The following is a 22858-nucleotide window of genomic DNA, read 5'->3' on the forward strand; positions in this document are numbered from 1 at the left end:
GAGATAGTGTTTTTTTTTTTTTCTTTCTAAATTCTTTTCAGCCAGCATATGCCAGACCACTTATGGGTTTGTTGTGTATGACATAGGGAGAGCCAGGAATGGGAGAAAAGGGAGAGAGGGGCATGGATGGACTACCAGGATTAAAGGTAAAGCACTAAAGCAACACATGCATATGGCGGAAAACACAGACAAAGCTGAAAAAGCAGTTTCTGCTCTTGCACCCATCTTTAAAATAAACTGCCTCTATATGCTGCCATAGCAGTTTCATGGCGCATTAAGCCCCAAACTATTTTTAAATAGTCCGTTTTACCCTGGGGTTCCCTGTTTACAGACACCACGTAACCAATTTTGTTCCAACCCAGCCATAAAAAACAAGGTAAGTAATTATTATTCGAAATGTCTATTTTTAGCTTAGAATCATTAATTGTTGTCTAATATTTAGTTTTAAAATAAGACTTTATAAAATTATTCACTTGCATTTTTTAAACTGTTAAGCAAATTATGTCACAATGAAAAAAATAGTGTCTTTAAATAGGTCACAGATCATAACTATGGCTTAATGGTTTGTTTTTTGTTTTTTTTTTTGTTACTGTTGCATTTTTCCTGATATTATAGATGATAAATAATCGATCTAACGAATGAAAATTGAAAAAGGAAAATCTGTTTGCGATTTCTGCATTACAACCCTTGTTTTATTCCCATGTTTCACCCATAAAATCCCCAAAAAGTCCGGCTGTGGCAATTCACAGCTGTGTCTTGACATTAAGTGAGACACGCTACATTGAGTTTTTTGATACGTGCATGATAATATCTCATTAAAATCATGGTGTCTTTAATTATGCTCCCTCGTGTTCTTACCACAAGTTTGGGTTTAGGGAGTTAATTTTTTTTTTTTAATGCCCTCCTGTTCTAAATTTTTCTTCCCCCTGAAAATTGAGATTTTGAGCTTTCCAATGATGTATCTCACATGCATATAGGACAATTTTTAAATTTGGCCAAACTGGGGTCTCGGAGCGGAACTTCAAGTCACCTGAGTGTTTTCCGCCATATAAATTCTGTTTTTTTGTTTTTTTTTTTAAGATTTTTGAATACGTTGTATGTTCATGAATTTACCCATAATCTAATCATGCCACACAGGGAGATAAAGGAGCAATAGGAGACCAAGGACCCATGGTAGGTACACCACAAATAGCATATTTTTCAAACCCTTTCAGATCAACATCCAAATTACAATTGTGGTTCCCCATAAAGAACCAACAATTTCTAAATTGCATCATGTACGCAATAACAGCTGTTTCTCAAACCTTTTTACACCAATCTAAAACAATTATTTGAAAGTTTTTTATATTATTTTATTCTAACGGTGTGTTTTACAAATTATAGTGCATGTATTTATATATGACTGTGTTTGACTTTTTTTTTTTTGTTTTTTTTTTTTGTGCGTGTGTCTTTTAATTAATTTTCAGGGTTACCCTGGTGAAAAGGGTGTTTCGGGCACCTCTGACATAATTGACTTCAATGGGAAGCTTCTTGATGCATTCCAGGTGAGTCTCGGCTTGGTGTCGAGTCTATTTAGTATTATACAGTAATAGACTTCATAATGTGTTGACGGGGCGCAGAGCCGATTCATAGGGGGCCTATCTCCGTCAAAGCTGACCGAGTGGAAACACAGGCAAAGAGCTTTTTCCATTGAAAATTCTTGTTAATAAATGCTTAAATCCTTGAATTCTTTATAGATATGGACGTAAAACAGTCTCGATTCTTGGTTAAAAGCAAAAAAAAAAAAACATGCAGGTAGCATTTATTTTATGTAAATATTGCGAAGTATAATGCCAATGTTGTAGCGGCTAATTTCCCCCATTCATTTTTGTTCACAATGTTTCAAAATGCATGCATGGTACGTAAAATATAATAAATACCATGAATCCTCGAACAATTCACTTCTGAGACAATCCTTCCTGTTTGTATGCAGCACAGCTTTCGTACTTTTTCAACCTAAATCCGGCGTTATATCGCTGCATGTGACCGACTGCTAATAAATGAAGCGGAGTGTTGGACAGCCTCCTTCGGGAAGGCGTGACGCAGTGAATGGGGAATGTGTCATGTCAATACATCATGAAGTCTATGATACAGTACTATCATTTGTGTTATACAATAGAACCTTCAAAGTCAAACACCCAAAAAGTTCTATAGTTTGTGCTGGAAAGGCTTCAAAAGTCAGACAAAACAATGGCTTCAAATCATTTTGATTGATGACATTAGGAAATCATCAGGAAAGGTAAAAGCTCAGTGGGCATTTTAAGACTATTTTATATTTTTTGTGAAGCCACCACAGAGCAGTAATGTTAAGTGCAACGTTAACTACAGAATAAGAAACAGGGTTAGGGCTGCAGCTATCGATTATATAGGTAATCAAGTAATCTATCCATGAGTTAGTTTGAATAATCGAGTAATCGGATTATGAACATTTAATGCGTTGCAGAATGAATTTTAGGATATGTTAAAAAAACAAGTGTTTATGCTTGCGGTAATATTCATTTTGGCTTGCTAATATGACAACTTTCAAGAGATTTAAATGAGAATAAAAAATAAAATTCTTCAAACGATGCTAAATTGCACTTTCGTTTCACAAGAGCAATAAGCGCATTTAGAAAATAAATTAAAATACCTTATCTTAGCCTCAAACAATATCAAAAAATAAATTAGGATCTAAGTACAGAAAAAAAGAACAATTGGCTAACTTGCATAACAAAAGTACGCTAGCTTAAATGCTATAAAATGCTAACTTTTTTTTTTTTTTTTTTTTTTGCAATGCCCTTGACAAATTGTTCAAACACATATTCCCACCAAAAAAAAAAACGGCTAACTACACTAAATAAAGAATGCATAAACGAACATATTAGCTCAAACAAAAACATACCTTATGTTGGTCTTAACAGGGAGCCGATGGATTCAGCCATGTTAGATTAGTTATGGCATATTCAATGTTGCCAATAGAGGACAGTATATCCACCCAAATCAATAAAACTAAATGCAACACTTGCAAAACAAACCATTACGATGTCACTCTAAACGAATCCTCAAAGCAGCAAAATTTAATTCGAAACTTTTTTCTAATCGAATTACTCTAGTTAATCGTTGCAGCACTAAACAGAATACAAGCTTTTTGTTGATCATAAGTTATCATGGTTTAGAATTCATTTGATCGAGGTTATGCTAAAACACAAATCCTCATTTAAATGATGTCAGGACATTGAGTAACAGGGGAATAAACAACAATGCAATTCGTTTCAACCCGTCTTCGATTGAATACAAATTTCATTTTCAAAACTGATCAATGTTGTTTTATGTTGTTGTTGCAAATATTCTCTCATTTTTTATTTGAATCCTGCAACATGTTACACATAATCTGTGACAAATGGGGGGGGGAATAGGTTGGAAAAGTTGAGGAACACTTTAAGAATAAAACCAATAATAATATTGATGTTATAATATAATAATTATAATCATGAATCAACAGGTGAGTGTCATTATTTATTATTAAAGAAGCATCCCCAAATGTCTCAGCTGTGAAAGGAAAATATGAGATTCACCACTTTGTTTCAAAGTGCAACAGCAAAAATAAATATAATACAAGGTCCAGTGGCATTCCTAGCCAACATGATACCCTGGGCGACAAGACTCTTTGGCGAAATTGGAAAGATTTCAACAAACAAAGCTTGAACAATTCATTTCAGTTCCCAAATGCTCATTAGTGTTGTTAAAGGGGAAAGTGATGGAATGCAGTGGTATAAATACACCTTTGTGTCAGCTTTGTTCAGAATGTGTTGTTGATTATAGTCCCTTAGTCTCCCTGAGTAAATGCATTCATCAAATCAATGAATGGATGTGCCAGAATTTTCTCCAGTTAAATGTGGAGAAGACAGAAGTGATCATTTTTGGGACAAAAAAGGAAAGGTCAAAGATGAGCAGGCACCTTAGCACAATGTCACTTACAGCCAGGGGTGAAAGTGGGCCAGAACGATCAGGAACGCAGTTCCGGTATAATATTCAGGGCCAGAAAACAGTTCTGGTATAAGATTCAGAGCTGGAATGCTGTTCCAGTATAAGATTAAGGGCCAGAATGCTGTTCCGGTACACGGTGCTTTGATTCCGAAAATATGACGGCAACTGTCAAAACGCCATGTTTAAAAAAAAAACAAAAAAATGCTAAGCTGCCACACATGCATTTCATCTCCAAGAAGAAAACAATCTACCAACATCAGATTTACATACGCAAGTGTTAAGAACAAGCATAATAAAGTGACAAAAAAAGGGCAATGCAACATAAAATTGATCAAATCTTTAAGAGCAACAAAAGAATTGAGGAAGCTGATTTATCATATTTAGTTTTATTTGCTCTGATGGGGAGGTTCAATCTTAGCTGTCAATGTGCACTTTACTTATATTCATTTATGTTAGGCTACTTATTCATTTCCTTATGATTAAAAAAAAAAAAAAGTCAATGTTTGTGTGAGCTTCAAAATATATTCCATTTCGCTCTGTATCATATACAGTAAGTAATCTTTACTTATTTTTGTGAATGTATATTACTTATATCTTTATTATATATTAAAAAAAATTAAAAAAAACAGAGTAAATGTTTTCTGAATGTTTGGTACTTATATAAAAAAAGTAAATGTTAACATAAACTTTAATTTTAATATACATCATATGTTCTTAAGTAGTTAAAATTAAGATTTGGCATTTAGTATGTGAGGAAATGAGGGGAAAATAAAAATTAGGAAATGGAGGTTGGGGTTCTGTTTTTGTTAACTTTTATTTTGCAAATCATTGAAAAAAATACAATTTTGAATGAAAATCAATTTTGTATGTGTTATAGAAATAACTGTTCTAAAACAGTTTTCTTTGCATTTCAGTAGTTTAAGAGGTTTGACACCCCTCCCCCCCAAAAATGAAATAAATAAACAAAAATAAATAAAATTCATAAAATTTCTGGCTCCGTGGCAACCTCCACGTCGGGGAGTTCCGGCAAGACATTCTAGCCACTTTCACCCCTGCTTACAGCAACAAATCACGTCAGAAACCTTGGCGTAATTATTGACTCAGACCTAAAATTTGATAGCCATCTAACGTCCGTCACTATATCTGCTTACTACCACCTTAAAAATATAGCCAGAATTAAGGGGCTTCTGACTCAACAAGACATGGAAAAACTTATGCATGCATTCATTTTCAGCAGATTGGACTATTGCAACGGTACGTATAGTTACAGGTCTTGATAAAAAATCAGTCAGGAAGCTGCAGCTAGTCCAGAATGCTGCAGCCAGAGTCCTCACAAATACAAGGAAACTGGACCACATTACACCGGTTTTGAAATCGTTACACTGTCTTCCAGTGAGTCAAAGGATAGACTATAAAATACACAAAACACTTAATGGCCTTGGACCAAAATGCATGCTTGATTTGTTAGATTCCTATGAAACATCTAGAGCCCTAAGGTCATCTGGAACCGGTCTCCTGTATGTTCCAAGAACAAGAACCAAGCAGGGTGAGGCAGCATTTAGTTTTTATGCTCCTCACCTCTGGAACAAGTTACCTGAAGGTCTGAAGTATGCTCAAACTGTTAGCTCCTTTAAATCAGGGCTAAAAACGCTTTTGTTTAGCACTGCATATCCATAACTGTCTATATATTTCAAGCTATTTACTTTCTATTCCTCTTGTGCTTTATCTCAATTGCTGATTTCAATCATTATTATTAGTAGTAGTAGTATTTTTTTTTTTTAATTCTATTCGTGATTAAATGCAATTTTTATGTATAATTTTATTTTCTGTTTAGATTGTCTTTGTTTTTTTTTATTGATTTCATGTGATTTTAATGATCTTCATGTGACGTAAAGCACTTCGAATTGCCTTGTGTTGAATTGTACTATATAAATAAATTTGCTTTGCCTTGCCTTGGGCATCAAATACAAAATGAGTGAATATTTGCTACTAAAATAACTTCTTTTTTTTTAACGTGGAATAACGTTTTAACGTTTGTCCATCGTCTCAGAATAGATTTGTGTTCATGTTTGGAGGTTTTATTGTATTGTATTCAGTGTTGGGGTGAGAAGAAAAAGCAATGCTGCATGATTTCTTTGTTTCACAGGCCATCAACACAATCAGTATTTCGGTAATTTGCAACTGTTTTTGCATGGTCTGGTGGTGTCAACAGTCACTAACATCCACATTAGAAAAGCTATCACAAAGCATAAGGCACAGTTCTTTAACCTTGATGGCTATTCCCACAAAATTAACAGTGTATTAGAAGTCACTATGTACAGTACACCATGTTACACTTTTTTTTTTCGTAAACTTGTCTGCTCCCATTGTCATATGGGAAGAAACGCACAGCCTTACCTATCCGAGCGACAATAACAGAAGCATGCTCAATCATGCAGAAACGTCAACAGCCTTTGTCATGTTGTTTTGAGTGTGTTTTCATGTTATCACAAAAAACCAGCAGCATGGTGTTCCTGTGTGTTTGTGCTGTTTCTCATTACTAAGCTGGTGCACAATTTAAGGGAATGTTTGCAAAGAACATCATGTGCCGCTGTACACACACAAGGCCTTTCGGACCGCCACCCCTGCTACATGCTACTAATAAACGGTTATCTCCGCTGTGGAATGTGCATTTAATTTAAAAGCACTATTAACAGAGCCTGGTTCCCCTTGGCCCTGAGCTGCTGTGTGCAAGTCTGTCGAAGCAACATGATACGGTTAGAAAATTGTCTGAGAGCACGTGAACCTAAGATGTTATCAGAAGTCTCTCAACAAGGAGGCATCACTTGAAACCAAATCACATACATTTTCAGTTAGCGTGAATTCTCAATGGCCACCTGCCTGCATTCATATGTGTGAAAAGTCACATTGGATTTCATCTAGGTGATGATGAGCCTTCATTGTGTTAGTCACCGTCCTTTTTCAGAAATGGATGAGTGCAGATCAAATGCTTTGTTGTCAACAGCCAGTGGTTGCCATTATAAATTTAAATGGCAGACCGGGGAGAATTATGTACACTTCCAGGAGGCAAGGTGGTTTCCGTTTTTTTATGACTTCGACATGGCTGGGAACTTCAGAAGGAAAAGTACTAAGTGTAGCATTGTGGATTTTTGTGGGTGCAGAGATTTAGGAGCCTGATTTAAGGGAGCTGTCACTCCTCAAGCAGCATACAAATTGCAATGGAATGAATATCACATGCACAGGGATTCTTGTCATTCATTTATGTTACATTACATACATTTAACACAATTGAAGGAATAAAGTTAAAATGATCTGTTTGTTTAAGAATATTTTCTTGTGCCACTTTTTTTCCAGAGGTGTACAGGGTTTATGCGGGTCATTAAAAAGCATTAATTAGATTTTGTCAAAATTCAGGCCTTAAAAACAATTAGAAAAAAACATTAAACTAAACATTTGAGGCATTAAAAATTATGTAAACATTTTCTTTTTTTTACATTATTTGAGTTGTCTGATATTATCGGATAGCCGGGATAAGAGGACATAAGATCATTACGGAATGAGAGATGATACTATCGGGTACCCGATAATATCGGCTGATAAACGCATTTTAAAATGATACAGTGGTATGAAAAAGTATCTGAACCTTTTGGAATTTCTCACATTTCTGCATGAAATCACCATCAAATGTGATCTGATCTTTGTCAAAATCACACAGATGTAAAAACATTGTCTGCTTTAACGAAAACCACCCAAACATTTATAGGTTTTCATTTTTTAATGAGGATAGCGTGCAAAGAATGACAGAAGGGGTAAAAATAAGTAAGTGAACCCTCTGCCTAAGAAGACTTACAGAGCAATTGAAACCAGTCAGGTGTGTGCCCAATCACTGATGAGTGGTTTAAAGCTGCCCTGCCCACTATAAAACACACACCTGGTAAGAATTATCTTGATGAGAAGCATTGTCTGATGTGCATCATGGCTTGGTCAAAGAGCTGTCTGAAGACCTGCGATCGAGAATTGTTGATTTCTATAATGCTGGGAAAGGATACAAAACCATCTCTAAAAGTATGGATGTTCAGCAATCGACAGTCAGAGAAGTTGTCTACAAAGGGAGAGAGTTTGGCACTGTTGCTTCTCTCCCAAGGAGTGGCCGTCCACCAAAGATGACACCAAGAGTTTAGCGCAGAATACTCAGAGAGTTAAAAAAGAAACCTAGAGTGTCTGCTAAAGACTTACAGAAATCCCTGGCACAGTCCAATATTTCTGTGCACACGTTAACTATATGTAAAACTATGGCCAAGAATGGTTGTTGCTCGTTTAATGTTCGCGAAAAGGCACTTGAACACTCCACATAAGTTTTGGCAAAATATTTTGTGGACTGATGAAACCAAAATTGAATTGTTTGGGAGTGACACATAAAGTCATGTGTGGAGGAAAATTTGGAACAGCTCACCAACATCTAACCCTAACCCTAACACCTCATCCCCCACCGTGAAGCATGGTGGAGGGAGCATCATGATTTGGGGCTGTTTTGCGACCTCAGGGCCTGGGCTTGCAGTCATTAACAGAAGAATGTATTCAAAATGTTATCAGGATGTTTTGCAGAAAAATCCGAGGCTGTCTGTCGGACAGTTGAAGCTAAAAAGGGGATGGATGCTGCAACAAGACAATGATCTAAAACACACAAGTAAATCATCTTCAAAATGGTCTCAGAAGAACAAGTCGAAGTCCAGACTTAAACCCTATTGAGATGCTGTGGCATGACCTAAAGACAGTGATTCATGCCAGACATCCCAGGAATTTGACTGAACTACAGCAGTTTTGTAGAGAAGAATGGACCAAGATTAATCCTTATCGATGAGCCAGACGGATCTGCAGCTACAGAAAGCGTCTGGTTGAAGTTATTGCTGCTAAAGGGCAGGGCCACAAAATATGTGATGGTTCACTTACTTATTTTTCCCTCTCCTGTCATTGCTTGCATACTATCCTCATTAAAATATGAAAACCTATAAATGTTTGGGTAGTTTTAGTTAAAGCAGACAGTTTTTTTTTACATCTGTGTGATTTTGACAAAGATCAGGTCACATTTGGTGATTTTATGCAGAAATGGGAGAAATTTGTAAAGGTTCAGATACTTTTTCATACCAGTGTATCGGATAATATCAACATCGGTTTTTCATTATTGGTTTTGGGTCAATATGCGTGTTGCCTTCAAAGTGAATATAGAAGTCTTCTGCCTTTGTATAAGGACTGGTCACAGCTTAGCACAGCAGTTATGCTTATTGACAATTAGATGTCTCCAAACTAAGACCCTTGGGATTTGTTATGTGAGCAGAACATTTGGATTTATGGTGCAAAAATTAAATGAACAATAAATCAGTGAAAAATAATAAATTATGAACTCATTACATACCTCATTCACTGTGCTGCAGCTGTGTGCCACTATTGTTATTTTGAGCCAGAAGCACTGTGTGAGCCATGTGTGATATGGCGGTGCTTATCGGCACTTGCACTTGATCCAAAAAAACTGACGTTTGCACTATTTTAATTTCAAGAATAAATATAGTGGTGTAATATAGGCAGTTTTTCCCCATAACTTCAATTGCAGTTGTTCACTTATTTTTCACAGAATGCTTAATGGAATCCTTGAAATTCATACATTTATCATTATTTAAGTATGCAGTGGGGAATTAAAGTAATATGTTAAGTATAGGACCGCATATTCAGTATCGGTTTGATATCAGTATCTGATTTTTTTAGTTGGACAATATCGGGATATCGGTTAAAAAGTAATTATCAGACAACTCTACTTACAATTTGTGTATATGAAATTATATGCAGTTGGGCATGGGTATTAAATTATTTTAAAGTGGCATTAAAAAGCATTAAATGAGATTTGCTGATACCTGTAGAAACCCTGGTGTACCATAATTAAGCTAAGAAAGTTAGTAGCGTTGAATCACAATGCCTTATATTGAAATGTTGCTCTAATATTTGTTAATGTGTACCATTAGACGACAGAATGAACGAATATTGTATTGTTGGAAGCAATAACAAAAAGTATAATATGATGCAGTTTTACGCCATAGCAGTGGGAATGTTTCAAGGTGTGGCGGTAGAGTGTAACAGATATGCCTTACATGCATTGGTGTTTTTGGTTGCTATCTGTAGATAGCTACAGTATTTTACAGCAAACAGCAAGTCAACATAACAGAAAAAAGTCAGAAGCAAAACCAAACCCTTGTACTTATTTTTGCCTTATTTCACCAGGGCCCACCTGGACCACCTGGCCCCCCTGGTCTTCAAGGAGAAAAGGTACTATAATTATTTGAGTTGTCCGATATTATCAGGTAGTCGATAATATCGACTGATAAAAGCATTTTAAAATAATCTCAGTTAATATCAACATTGGTTTTTCATTATCTGTTTTGGGCCAATATGCATATGGCAGTGCTGTCATTTCCACTTGTTGGTTGCCTGTGTTTCTGGTGTTTTGACCTTCCCTTGCTGGCACCAGTTGTAATTTGTTTTGAAAAGTTCTAGCATTTTCTGCTGACATCATCAAATGTCAGACAGGAGTTCGTTAGGAATAGTACAGAAGCGCAGAACTGCCAGTGTTAGTGAAACATTTCTACCAGGGCTTTCTAATTTTAATGCATTAACAGCTCGTTTCAACCTATTGCTAACCTCGTTTTAACACATTGCTAACCTCGTTTTAACGTATTAACATCTCGTTTTAATGTATTGTTCATTTTGTTTTAACGTAGTGCCAACTTCGTTGTAATGTAATGCCAACCTCGTTTCAACGACTAGTTAGTTGCGAAGGCTAAATGCTAAAAACATCACTGTCGATTTGTGTACCCACACACACACTGAGGACAGAATTTGATCCTGATCCAAAAAAAAACTAATGTTTTGATTTGAACAATAAATTAATATAATGGCGCAATATCGTCACTTTTTCCATAACTTCAGTTCAAGTTGTTTTCTTATTTTTCATAGAATGTTTTTGGAAAACCTTGAAGTTGTTACATTTATCATTATTAAAGCATCTAGTGGGGCATCACAATACACTTAGCCATTATATGTTAAGTCGACGACCGCATGTATCGGCATTTGTTCGATATCAGTATCGGATTTTTGGAGCTGGACAATATCGAGAAATCGTTAATCATTTAAAAAGTTATTATTGCACAACTCTTATTATTATCTGGCTACCCAAGCTTTGCCTGTTGAATCAAAAAAGACTATTAAAGGCCAATTTTACTTTGAGCAATATTCATTAATTAAGACCGTCTCTCTTGTGTTTTTCTTAGGGAGAACTTGGTTTACCTGGTCCAGCTGGAGTGGACGGGGAGAAGGTAGGAAATAAAGTTATAAAATAGGTATTTTTTGGTGGGATGTTTTACCATTATAAATCTGTATACTGGAATCGTACATTTCTCTTCAAGGGATCTAAAGGTGATGTGGGTGAAATAGGACCACAAGGCGAAAGAGGAGAAAAGGGAGAGATGGGCCTTTCTGGGCCACCGGTATGTTGTTGTGAGCAAATACACTTTCTTGTTAATTCATTAGGAAAGCCTGCATAATCTACTGAACTACAGTACAGAAAATTTGCCTTTGCAAGAGAGCTGTTCAACAGTTTGTGATTGTTCGAATTTGGAGCAACTGCTCTGTTCAGACTGAGAGATGTTTTGGTTAAAATTCATCTGGTGCTGTGTCATCCAGGGTATGGACGGACAAAAAGGAGAAAAAGGTGACTGCAGGCTGGATGACAACTTGGTCAGTGGAACACATTTGGAGGTTTTTTTTCCTCCCCATTTTGACAATTTAATAGTTGTTTTTATTTTAAGCTATTGAGCCTTTTGACATTCAATCTCGTTTTATATGTGAGTTACAAAATGGTATTGGATGTGCCCAGCAATCGGTCTCCAACCAATGCAGAGATTCCACTTATGTAGGGCTGCAAGTAACGGTTATTGTTTACAATCGATTAATCGGACAATTAATAAAACAATTAATTAATCGTTAATTAATAAATGTTACTTTTTTTAAATCGCCTTCACAATTTAACTTGAAGTTGTTTTATGCATGTTGTAAGTAACAATGAAGACGAAATGGATGACTATTTCCTTCAAAAATAATATTTTATTACGGCTTCCTGACGTAATTGTAGTCTACACCTGTACTGTTTTAATTACATAAAACTTGTTAAAGTTTTTAATAAAAGTTCTGAGTATAAATCATAAAAAGAATTTCTCGTTACAGAAATCAGACAACAGTCATTCATTCAAATAAAGTGCTGCTGATTGACATTTTTTCTTTCTTGTGGGCAAAGCACTGATATAAATTGAGTCAATGACTCATATATTTTCTTTAAACAAACTAAACAACAAAATTGAATCAGGAGGACATAGCCTGTAATAAATCAAGGTTGTTGTTGTTGTTTTTTTGTTTTTTTTTAATCAAACAGTTCATACAAATAAATACAGTACATAAAAACACTTCAAATCCAATTTCAGAGCAAATTCTCTTGTACGAGAACTTACAGTTTGAATGGGAGTTTGTGTTGAAGGAAGACTCTAAGCTGTTATATGAATGTGTTTATGTGTGTGGTTTCATTATAAAACGAAATGCGACAACTTTACTATCTAACAATAACTCAAGTGCTTTTATGTTTCTCCAAAACACTATACAAACTAACACTTAAGACACTGATTAGCATAACCGCTAACTACCTTAGCGCTCCGTGCTAAGTACTAAGGTCTTATCAACAAAGAATACAAACAATACAATTGGCTTCATTTATTCACCTCTAACAGAGGCACACTGGATTGAACAACACACAAGACAATCTAACTCTCGACACTTTGTAATACTGAATTACTGAATCAGCAACCCAACTTGATTACAGCAGTGAACTCTCTCTCACATGTGCGCAGCCTCACATTACACACAAACAAGGACACAAACGGGACTACTTATAGATGCCGGCAAAAAAATCGATCATCAAATCATGCTTCTTTCATTTCTGTCCGACCAGGTTCAAATGATTTCCCAGCCAGGTCCTCCTGGGCCACCTGGGCCACCAGGAGCTCCTGGGTTAGATGGATCCATGGTGAGTGCCCTTATCAACTACAACAACAGCAATGGAGTTGGGATGTTGTGTTAAACATAAATAAAAACAGAATACAATGATTTGCAAATCAAATGATTACACTACAAACACAAAATATTTAATGTTCAAACTGATAAACTATGTTAGAATATTATTACTGCAACACATTCCAAAAGAGCTGGGGCAAGGTCTATTTTTACCACTGTGTCACATTACCTTTTAACAACATTCAGTAATCGTTTGGGAATTGAGGACAGTAATTGTTTTTTGGTTTTGTTTTTTATAACCTGTCCTGTTCAGCTGCTTGGACACGGAGCATGGGAAATGACTGTCCTTACGGTCTGAATAATTTTAGAGTTTGCTATACTCCCATTGTGGTTGTTCATTATGTTTTATTTATTAGATGGAATTTTTTCCTATTCTTGCTGGATGTACAGCTTTAGGTGTTTAGCAGTCCGAGGTCTCCGTCGCAGTGCGTTACGCTTCATAATGCACAACATATTGTCAATGGGAGACAGGGCTGGACTGCAGAAACGACAGTCTGTTACCCGCGCCCAACTACAAAGCCACATTATTATAACTTGTGCAGAATATGATTTCACAATGTCTTGCTGAAATAAATGGGCGTCCATGAAAAAGACAACGTTCTTGGTGCCTTCTCAGATGTGTAAGTTACTTATGCCACTGTCAGTAAAACAGCCCTGTACCATCAAAGAGGCTGGCTTTTGAACTGAGTTCTGTTAACAACCTGGGGTTTTTTGTCCTCTTAGTGTTCCATAAAGAACTTCAAATCATAATTCATCTGACCACTGAACAATTTTCCACTTTGGCACACTCCACCTTCACCACTTCTGTGCTTTTATACCAAATCATGGCACCCAACTTTTCCAAATGAGCCTGTTCACATGTGGGGTGTTCCAAAAAGGTGTTAAATGAGCATTCCTCAATTTTCTCTTTTGCCACCTCCCCCAGCTGTTGTAGCCATAAAAGTCTAAGTTAATATTTTTGGGCGTAAAAACAATATAGTTTAGCATTTTGAACTTTTGAATTAAATAAAGTTTAAACAAGATTCACAAATTGTTGAATTAAGTTGTTTTTCATGTTTAACACAATATCCCAGTTTCATTGGAATAGGGATTGTATTACTATAAGTAGTCGTATATTCACACATCGTGTTTTCAGGGGTTGCATGGAATGCCTGGTCCAAAGGTAAGGATCTAAAGCAACCTATCTCGTATGTGGTTGATGCTGTGACATGCTCGATGCTTAAATTCCTGTATCACAATGCAGGGTGAGCCAGGAATTGGAATAAAGGGTGAAAGGGGGGACACTGGAACTCCAGGACCCAAGGTAAGTAACATTGAACTGATGCAATAATTTTGTCAAGAAACGAAAATAACGACTGAATAATAATGTGCTTTTATGCTCTAACTGTAGGGATCAGATGGCCTACAGGGTATGCCAGGGTCTCCAGGGCTAGTGGGTCTTCCAGGGGCAAAAGGAGAGAAAGTAGGCAGCTGGTCACTGTTATATTTATTCTTAAATCACTTCCTACATGACATGTTATATAAATCTGTTTACAGGGCAGGCCAGGAGAACCTGGACTTGACGTGAGTGTCTCAATATGAATCCGAACAGGATCGATCTGATTATCCTACATAAAAAATGCCTTCTCACTTATTTGTTATTCTTTTTGCAGGGTTTCCCAGGCCTGATGGGGGAGAAGGGCGACAGGGGGGAACGAGGAGATAAGGTTGGTTTTAAAAAAGGTACACAAAGAGCAACTTTAAAGACTCACAAAGATCCATAACTATTGAAATTGTGTATTAAAATCAATTTTCTAGTGGTTTCCCTCGGCAGAGTTCAAACCTGATGACTTTATATGAAGTAAGAAAACTGACAGGCAATATAAACTGAAGCCATATGGGGAAGTTTTGGATTCAAAATACAGTTGTGACTCATTGATTTTATCGTGAAATAGAATAGAATAGAATAGAATAGAATAGAATAGAATAGAATAGAATAGAATAGAATAGAATAGAATAGAATAGAATAGAATAGAATAGAATAGAAAGCCTTTATTGACATTGTACAGAGTACAACGAGATTAACAGCTTCACCATAACGTGCACCAAATAAACAAAAGTACAATAAATCTAATATAAAAACACAGGTTACAGTGTACACAGATTGGGAATAAAATGAATAAGTGATTAGCAGCAAGTGGTAATGTAGTGGTAAGATACAGTGCGTATATGACAGTTTACAGTCCTCAGGCTAGGAGGCAGACGGCAGACTTGATGATAGTGCAAATCACAGTTTGTGCATAGATATTGATTACCGGGTGCAAAAACATACTACAACATATACATATTTTATGCAACATATTACTTTGTGAGATGCATGTGGCAATGTTGTGGCATTAGCAGTGCAATAACAGCGACATTTCAGTGCAAACGTGAGTTGAGTATGGTGACAGCTCATGGAAAGAAACTGTCTCTCAGTCTATTAGTTTTGGCTGGTATGGCCCTGTACCGCCTGCCAAATGTTTGACGAGGTGGAAGCTACTGTAGTCTTTTATAATGCTTCTTGCCCTTCCTAGCAACGAGAGTTGTAGATGATGGACAAGGGAAGAAGGTGGCAACCATAAGTCAGAATACAAAGTTGAAAGTGGGTTAGAAGTGGAATAAAGTCCCGAAAGAAGATGTTTTAGTGTACATTGGTACCTCAACATACAATCGCTTTGACACACGATCTTTTCGACATCCGACGTAGAATTTGACCCACCATTTGTTTCTACATCCGACGACATGCTCTAAATACGACGGTGTATGACAGCGCCGCATTTTCTTTGTTTTCCCGCAAGATGGACGCATGGCAGATTTTCTTGTGAGTGAAATCAACATGGGTTCCAACAATGTTAGTGCAGGTGGTGAAAAAAATGAAAAAGGTCATGCTTGAAAAAAGGTGATGCTTACCATGGAAATGATAGAAAAATATGAGCGTGATGTGCGAATCTATGAACTGGCTCGACAATACGGCCGTAGAATGTCTACTCTCGACGGTCCTCTTCCGACCTCCGTTCGCCAGTCTTTATAAGTTAAGGTGACAATTATTATTGTGGTAACATCGCCAAGTGTTCGCCAGCTTCGTCAGGTTTCAAATCATTTATTCCATCAACTTGTGCAACACAACACGCCTACTGTCCCCCGCAGCTGAACAAAGTGAAAATAAAAAGTCCCATCTCACTCTGTCAAGTCAGCCATACGATGCGTTGAGGTAAACCATGCAAACACATTCGCCACATTAGAACCCGATTCGTTATATTATTATAGGTATTATTATTATTATTACTATTATTATATTATTATTCTAAATTTGACTCATATTTTATTTATTTTGCACTACGTAATTGTTATTTGCAATAGTACCAGCAGTATTTATTAAGGATTTAGTGTAAGTTAGTTAGTTAGTTAGGTTTTCGGGCTGTGGAACGAATTAATAGAATTATAATGAATTCTTATGAGAAAATCCTGCTCGACATAAAACCATTTCGACTTACAAACAAGGTCCTGGAACTAATTAACTTTGTATGTAGGGGTACCACTGTAATTTACTATTTGAAAAGGGACTCTGAATGAACCGGTCACACCATCCAGCTAGAGGCAGTCTTTCCTCACTAATACTATGGAACCATTAGCTTTCACTGCATTGCTATTGGAGCTTGTTCACTGAAGGAACACTGAATGCAGGGTTGGCAAATCGGAAAAAACGTCTCCAGCCCAAACACACTCACTTTCCAAATGATGTCAACTGTATCACAAATTTTATCAACCCACCCATGCATTTATCTCCTGCCAAGAATCTTTGAAAATAGCCCAATTTGGTGGGAGTCCACTTAATGTGGCAAAAAAGACTGAATAGCAAATAATCTTTTTTTTTTTCTTCTTCTTTTTCTCTTCTTCTTTTTTTTTTTTTTCCTTTTTAATGTTACTCGTATTTAGACAACATGAAGCATAGGATTGAAATATAAATCATTTTGCAAATAAAAATAATAATCAGATGCATTTACTGGAAATGGCTTCTGAGTGTTTTTGTTTATTAACCATGGTCTCGGTGTTTTTGTTTATTAGTCATGGTCTCAGTGCAAAACAAGTACCAGTAATATGCTTAGAAAAATAACTAAAAAGCTCATCACAGCAATCATATTGGAACGAGAAAACACCTTTACTTACCTCACTTCCCGTAAGAAGGCCAAAAGCATGATCTTAGAATTGTGTTTAAAATGGATACTTTCATTCATTTTATAAACAAAAGGACTGCAGATTTGTGGCCCAGTGAAGTTCAGTCTTTTTAATTAAACAAAATGCAATCTAACATAGAAGTGAGACTTTAAATTTACTTTTTTACCATATACAAAAATGGGAAAGTACAATATCTTTAAACATAGAAATCACTATCAGTTGACGGGACACGGGACTTGGAGCCGATCCATAGGGGGCCTATTTTCAAAAACTTAAAATTCAAATATTTTCAAAACCAAAGGCGCTCCCGACCTAAAACCAAGACACCTCCCCTACGGCGTATATGAGTCTCCATGAGCAGCGACATAAAAAAAATTTTAAGTCGTTCCCTAATAAAATCCCGATTCATTATTTTTTTTATACAAGTATAACAAAACTTAAAATTGTTATAAAATACTCAAATTTGACACTAGATGCACAAAAATCACCAAATGCAGAGATAATTACCTATATTTCCAGGTTCATAACAATATTTAACATATCATAAAAGTTTTTGCTCAAAATAGCAACTTTTTTTTTTTTTTTTAATTCAGTTTTCAATAGCTAATAAATCACTCAATTTTCAGATCAGAAACTTAATACTTTAGGAAAGCATGCAGAAACATCTTAATTTTACTCAACAAAAGCAAAATTGGCATTTTTCTATATACAATCACAATTTATTTAGGTTGAATTCTGCTGTTGTTTAGAGATACAAAATCCAACATGGCGGCCGTCTCATAACAAAGAGCTTTTTCAGCAGAAAAGTCTTGCAAATAAATGCTTAAGTCGCAGAATTTCTATGGATATGAAAGTAAAACAGTTTAGATTCTTGGTTTAAGTAAAAAACGGGCAGTTCTCATTCATTTTACGTAAATATGTCAAGCCAAAGTTACGGTATTGTTTAATCCAACAGGGCGGCCGTCACGGAACAAAGAGCTTTTTAAGTTGAAAATTCTTGCGAATAAATGCTTCAATTGCGGAATTTCTATAGATATGAACGTAAAACAGTCTAGATTCTTGGTTAAAAGTAAAAAACGGGCAGTTATCATTCACTTTACGGAAATATTTCAAGCCAAAGTTACGGTATTGTTTAATCCAACATGGCGGCCGTCACGGAACAAAGAGCTTTTTAAAATTGAAAATTCTTGCAAATAAATGCATAAATAGCGGAATTTCTGTAGATATGAACATAAAACAGTCCAGACTCTTGGTTAAAAGCAAAAAATATATATTTGTATAACGCCGAAAGCTCAATAACATTAATATATCAAGTTTGTCAAATATTTCAGATTTTTTTTTATTGTTATGATAGATATATTTGCTAAGCACTGCGTATGTAAACAGTAGGTGGATCACGCATTTTCACTTTGACCAGGTTTTGATGTTTCTCATAGCTTTATCTAAGTTTACAGTGGTGTGAGATGTGATTCTAATATTTTGGCGATCTTTTTTTGCCAAACGAATAGAAGTTGTGTCATGAAAACTTTAATGCAAAGTAGAACATTACCATTTAAAAGGTGTCACTTTTATATTTCTAAACGTATACCTGTACATAATGACTCTTCTATTATGAATAATTGTAGATACTGTAAATTTTAGATGCTTTTTGTAAACTTGAGTATATGATCTGGTTTTTTTTTTGTTGTTGTTGTTTTTTTTTGTCCAGGGTGACAGAGGAAGTGTTGGAAAGAGAGGACTAAAGGGTCAGAAGGGGGAACAGGGTCCTCCAGGTCTTGATCAACCCTGTCCTGTGGTACGTCACCTTCATACCTTATTACTGACCACAACGTAATGTATCGCTCACATTTTACTGTTTCCTGCTTCTCCATTCAATTTCCAATTTTCTGCCTCACTTCCTCATCCAAAATTTAATGTATAACTGACTCTTGCTAACAGGCTTGTGATGACAAAAAAGATCTGTCTGGGGAAGGAGTGCTTTCTTCTCCTCCACCTCCTCTTCTTCCTCCTCTTGCCCCTGTGGCTCCCTGTCCTGTGGTACAGTAGCTCTAATACTTCCTTTTCTCTTCTTCGGCTGTTAATGTAGTTCGTATATGTTTATCTGATTTGTGTCCTTGTTGGCTCAATTAAGCTTTTGTTTCAATGGTGACACTAATAAACTTGAATATTCAGGTCAAAGTTAGTTACTATAAACCTTTGCAAACTATTCTTTCTTGCTTTTATTTTTATTTTTTTTATTCAATCACTTGCAGCTTGGGCTCATGACAGTTTTTTGGGGTTGTCAATAAATTAGCTAAGGTGAATGAGTGAGTCAGTTGTTTGAAACGTAATTCAAAACTGATAAATGAAGTGACATAATAACTACTACACTGTATTCTTGTTCCGGTGTTCTGCCAAAATGTCCTGCCAGAAGCGAATTTGACACCCTAAGTACTACCATGTGCTTTCAGCTTTTTTTTCTGTTTAGATGCATACCGAAAGAAGGTACTAAAAAATGCCTTAAGAAAATACAACGTGACTAATGTCAACAGAGTAACACTCTGCTTTAAAGCTATCACAAAAAAAAAACGCAAAGCTTAAAAGCTAACAGAGGAAAGCACACCGAACGTATTTTGAGGCAATGAAAAGGGCAAAAAAGACTCAATAAAAACGAAAATAGTAATTACCTGTTGCTTTTAACCAATGTACCCATGCGTGCGCAAGCGTACTGGGCATTGGTAGGATTTCTCACAGTATAGGAAAGAATTCCAGAGCAACGGTTCTAACCAACTTCTATTGTTCTGAACTGTTATAAATAAAGATTGAGAAAATTGGATTAGTGTAATTTTCGGACTATAAGGCGCACCTGACTTTCAGCCGCCACCCACCAAATTTGACACGAAAACTACATTTGTTCATTGATAAGCTGCAGCTCTCCTCACTGTTTTATAGAATAGTTACACCAAAATATATTAACAAGTAACACTTTGACAGCGGCGTCATACGACTGTCGTAAGACCGTCATAATTATGACATGACACTGTCATGAGCATTAATGAATGCTTATGAAAGATGTCATCTCACTTTTGAATTAATGTAAAAGATCGGAGCTGGAAATAAATGGAGTAAGTAACAATATTTGACAGATTACAGTTAATGACATCTGTCTTATGTTTTCGTTAATGCCCATGACAGTGTCATAATTATGACTGTCTTATGACTGTCTTATGATGCTGCTGTCAGATAAAAGTGTGACCTAATAACCCAAATGAATCAACAAATAAGCCGCGGGATTCAAAATGAGGGAAAAAAGTAGTGGCTTATAGTCCGAAAATTACGTTACGTTATTTTCGGCACTATAAGGCGCATTGGAGTATAAGGCAGCTTTAATGAATGGCTTATTTTGTTACTGTTTTCATACATAGGGCACACTGCATTATAAGGCACAGTGGTAGTATTCGTAGTTGTCGAGTAGTGGTTAGGGTTGCGTTATTCATCCACTAGATGGAGCTACGCTAAAGGGAATGTCATGCCATGATTAACCAATGGACCCCAATCACCAACGTCACACAATCACGTGATCGCTGTATTGTGCCGCCATATTGTTCGTCATTGTGTGTCCGTATTGTCATTGATCGTAGTTTCTAAAGGTGGATTCACTTGCAAATTATGGAAGCCCCGGTGCTTTCAGACGCTGTAAACTCATTGGATGAGTTGCATAAAAGCCGTTATTTGGAAAAGCTTCGGTCGATCCATTCGCCAGATCCATATTTGATGCCCAAACCGATGTTATTCCCCCTCCGGTCCCGTCCCGTGCGTCAGAGCTCGTCCTGAGACCACAAAATTTCCAATCATACTCCAGTTTATGTCACGATGAGGAGTCGGGTACCCATAATCGGCACCGGCCCGAATATAAACCGACATTTGGTCAGCTGAGCGTCACCGTTGTCACGATTGTAAAATGAAACTTGATCGACAACGGGCCGGTGTGTGCCGAAAAATAGCTGCCCCGCGTGAAATGTCCTCCCTGACGGAAGCGCTTATTTACAACGCTTTATTGATGTGAAAACATCAAATGTTTTCATGGACACCTTACAGTAATGGATTTGCGACTGTAAGATCAGTTTTAAATAATTAAATTACACAAAATATTAGTACTTTATTTTAGTAACATATCGTGGACTGGGCCACATAACCATCTTTGAACAGAAATGTATTAGTCTACAGGTTTTCACGACCATATCCCAATGACAATCACACAGGTATGACATTTATCAGTTCAAGCAGAGTAAAATAATACATATTCATGGTACAAGAAAGTCGTTTCCGTGTGGGTGCTCCCGTCACGGGGGACATTTCACGCAGGGCAGCTATTTTTCGGCACAACACTTGTTGTTGCAATCATCTTCTTGCTGCGCGACAGTGGCGACGAGCTTCGTAGTCTCCGTCTGATGATATCTGCGATCGTGTTGGCATCATATTGATGTTTTCGCCGCTCTCTAATGGCTGTCGACACAAACGCATCATGGACCGAGATAAAACAAACCGTGCTGCTTTCGAGATTTTCCCTTTTAACAATGGGCGCACAGCAACTCCTAAAATGACCGTTAATCTTCTCTGTTACTGAAACCAACCGCCACACATGCCTTCACCATTTTGATTAATCAATGTTAACGATTGTCAGGAAGGTTTTTGGGTTGGTTTACTAGGCGGTGATTCTTTAGACAAGCAGAAAAACACGCAGTAATAGGAGGAATGTACTTAGCGGTAATATGTAAACACGATGAGCTGACGGACAATATGGCGGCACCAGTCAGGGGGGCGGAGTTGTGACGTCACGTGATTGGGGTCTATAGTGATACATACATAAAGCGCATCAGATTAAGGCGCACTCTCAGCTTTTGAGAAAATTGATAGTGCAGAAAATATGGTAGTTTTTCCTTCTTTTTTTTATACTTGAAATCATATTTGTTTAATACCAGACTTGGCCCAGTCTCACTCAGATGCAGTGTTGTTAATAACGGCGTTACAATATAACGGCGTTACTAACGGCGTTATTTTTTTCAGTAATGAGTAATCTAATTAATTACTTTTCTCATCTTGGCAACGCCGTTACTGTTACTGAGGCGGGAAAGGCGTGCGTTACTATGCGTTACTAAGTTGTTTGAATAAAAAAAAGTCTGAGAGAAACGGACTCACGGGAACGAGAGCAGAGCAGGAGTGGGGAAGACGCCGTTGCAACCGCGATGCTAGGTGGCTCCAATAATACCTGACTGCAGCCATAGCCGACAAACTACACTCACATGACACGGTAGATATCATATTATAGAACTAGATGCAAATGACAGACACTGCTGCATTGCCAACATGTTTTAAGGACTACATGCGTTTGTAAACAGCCGCCATCTTAAAGCAGTAGACCTCTCAGGAAGGCCCTGATGTAGAGATCCTTCCTAGCGAACCTAAGTAATTTTTTTAAAATCTAAAATGCTCCTAAATCGGCAAAATCTTA

General features: G+C 36.7%; 1 protein-coding gene across 1 annotated transcript in view; it reads left to right on the forward strand.

The window, feature by feature from the left end:
• LOC130923779 (collagen alpha-1(XXIII) chain-like) overlaps positions 1-22858 on the forward strand; it is a 300171-nt gene that overhangs the window by 270195 nt on the left and 7118 nt on the right. The window contains exons 14-29 of the mRNA XM_057849748.1: positions 87-146; positions 1138-1173; positions 1467-1544; positions 6152-6175; positions 10276-10320; positions 11322-11366; positions 11457-11537; positions 11734-11787; positions 13049-13123; positions 14306-14332; positions 14414-14473; positions 14561-14632; positions 14707-14733; positions 14823-14876; positions 19076-19162; positions 19306-19404. Of these exons, the coding sequence (XP_057705731.1) occupies positions 87-146; positions 1138-1173; positions 1467-1544; positions 6152-6175; positions 10276-10320; positions 11322-11366; positions 11457-11537; positions 11734-11787; positions 13049-13123; positions 14306-14332; positions 14414-14473; positions 14561-14632; positions 14707-14733; positions 14823-14876; positions 19076-19162; positions 19306-19404 (924 nt within the window). The remainder of the gene's footprint in view (positions 1-86; positions 147-1137; positions 1174-1466; positions 1545-6151; positions 6176-10275; positions 10321-11321; positions 11367-11456; positions 11538-11733; positions 11788-13048; positions 13124-14305; positions 14333-14413; positions 14474-14560; positions 14633-14706; positions 14734-14822; positions 14877-19075; positions 19163-19305; positions 19405-22858) is intronic.

The sequence above is a fragment of the Corythoichthys intestinalis genome, chromosome 11 (assembly GCF_030265065.1).
Source record: "Corythoichthys intestinalis isolate RoL2023-P3 chromosome 11, ASM3026506v1, whole genome shotgun sequence".
NCBI lineage: Eukaryota > Metazoa > Chordata > Actinopteri > Syngnathiformes > Syngnathidae > Corythoichthys > Corythoichthys intestinalis.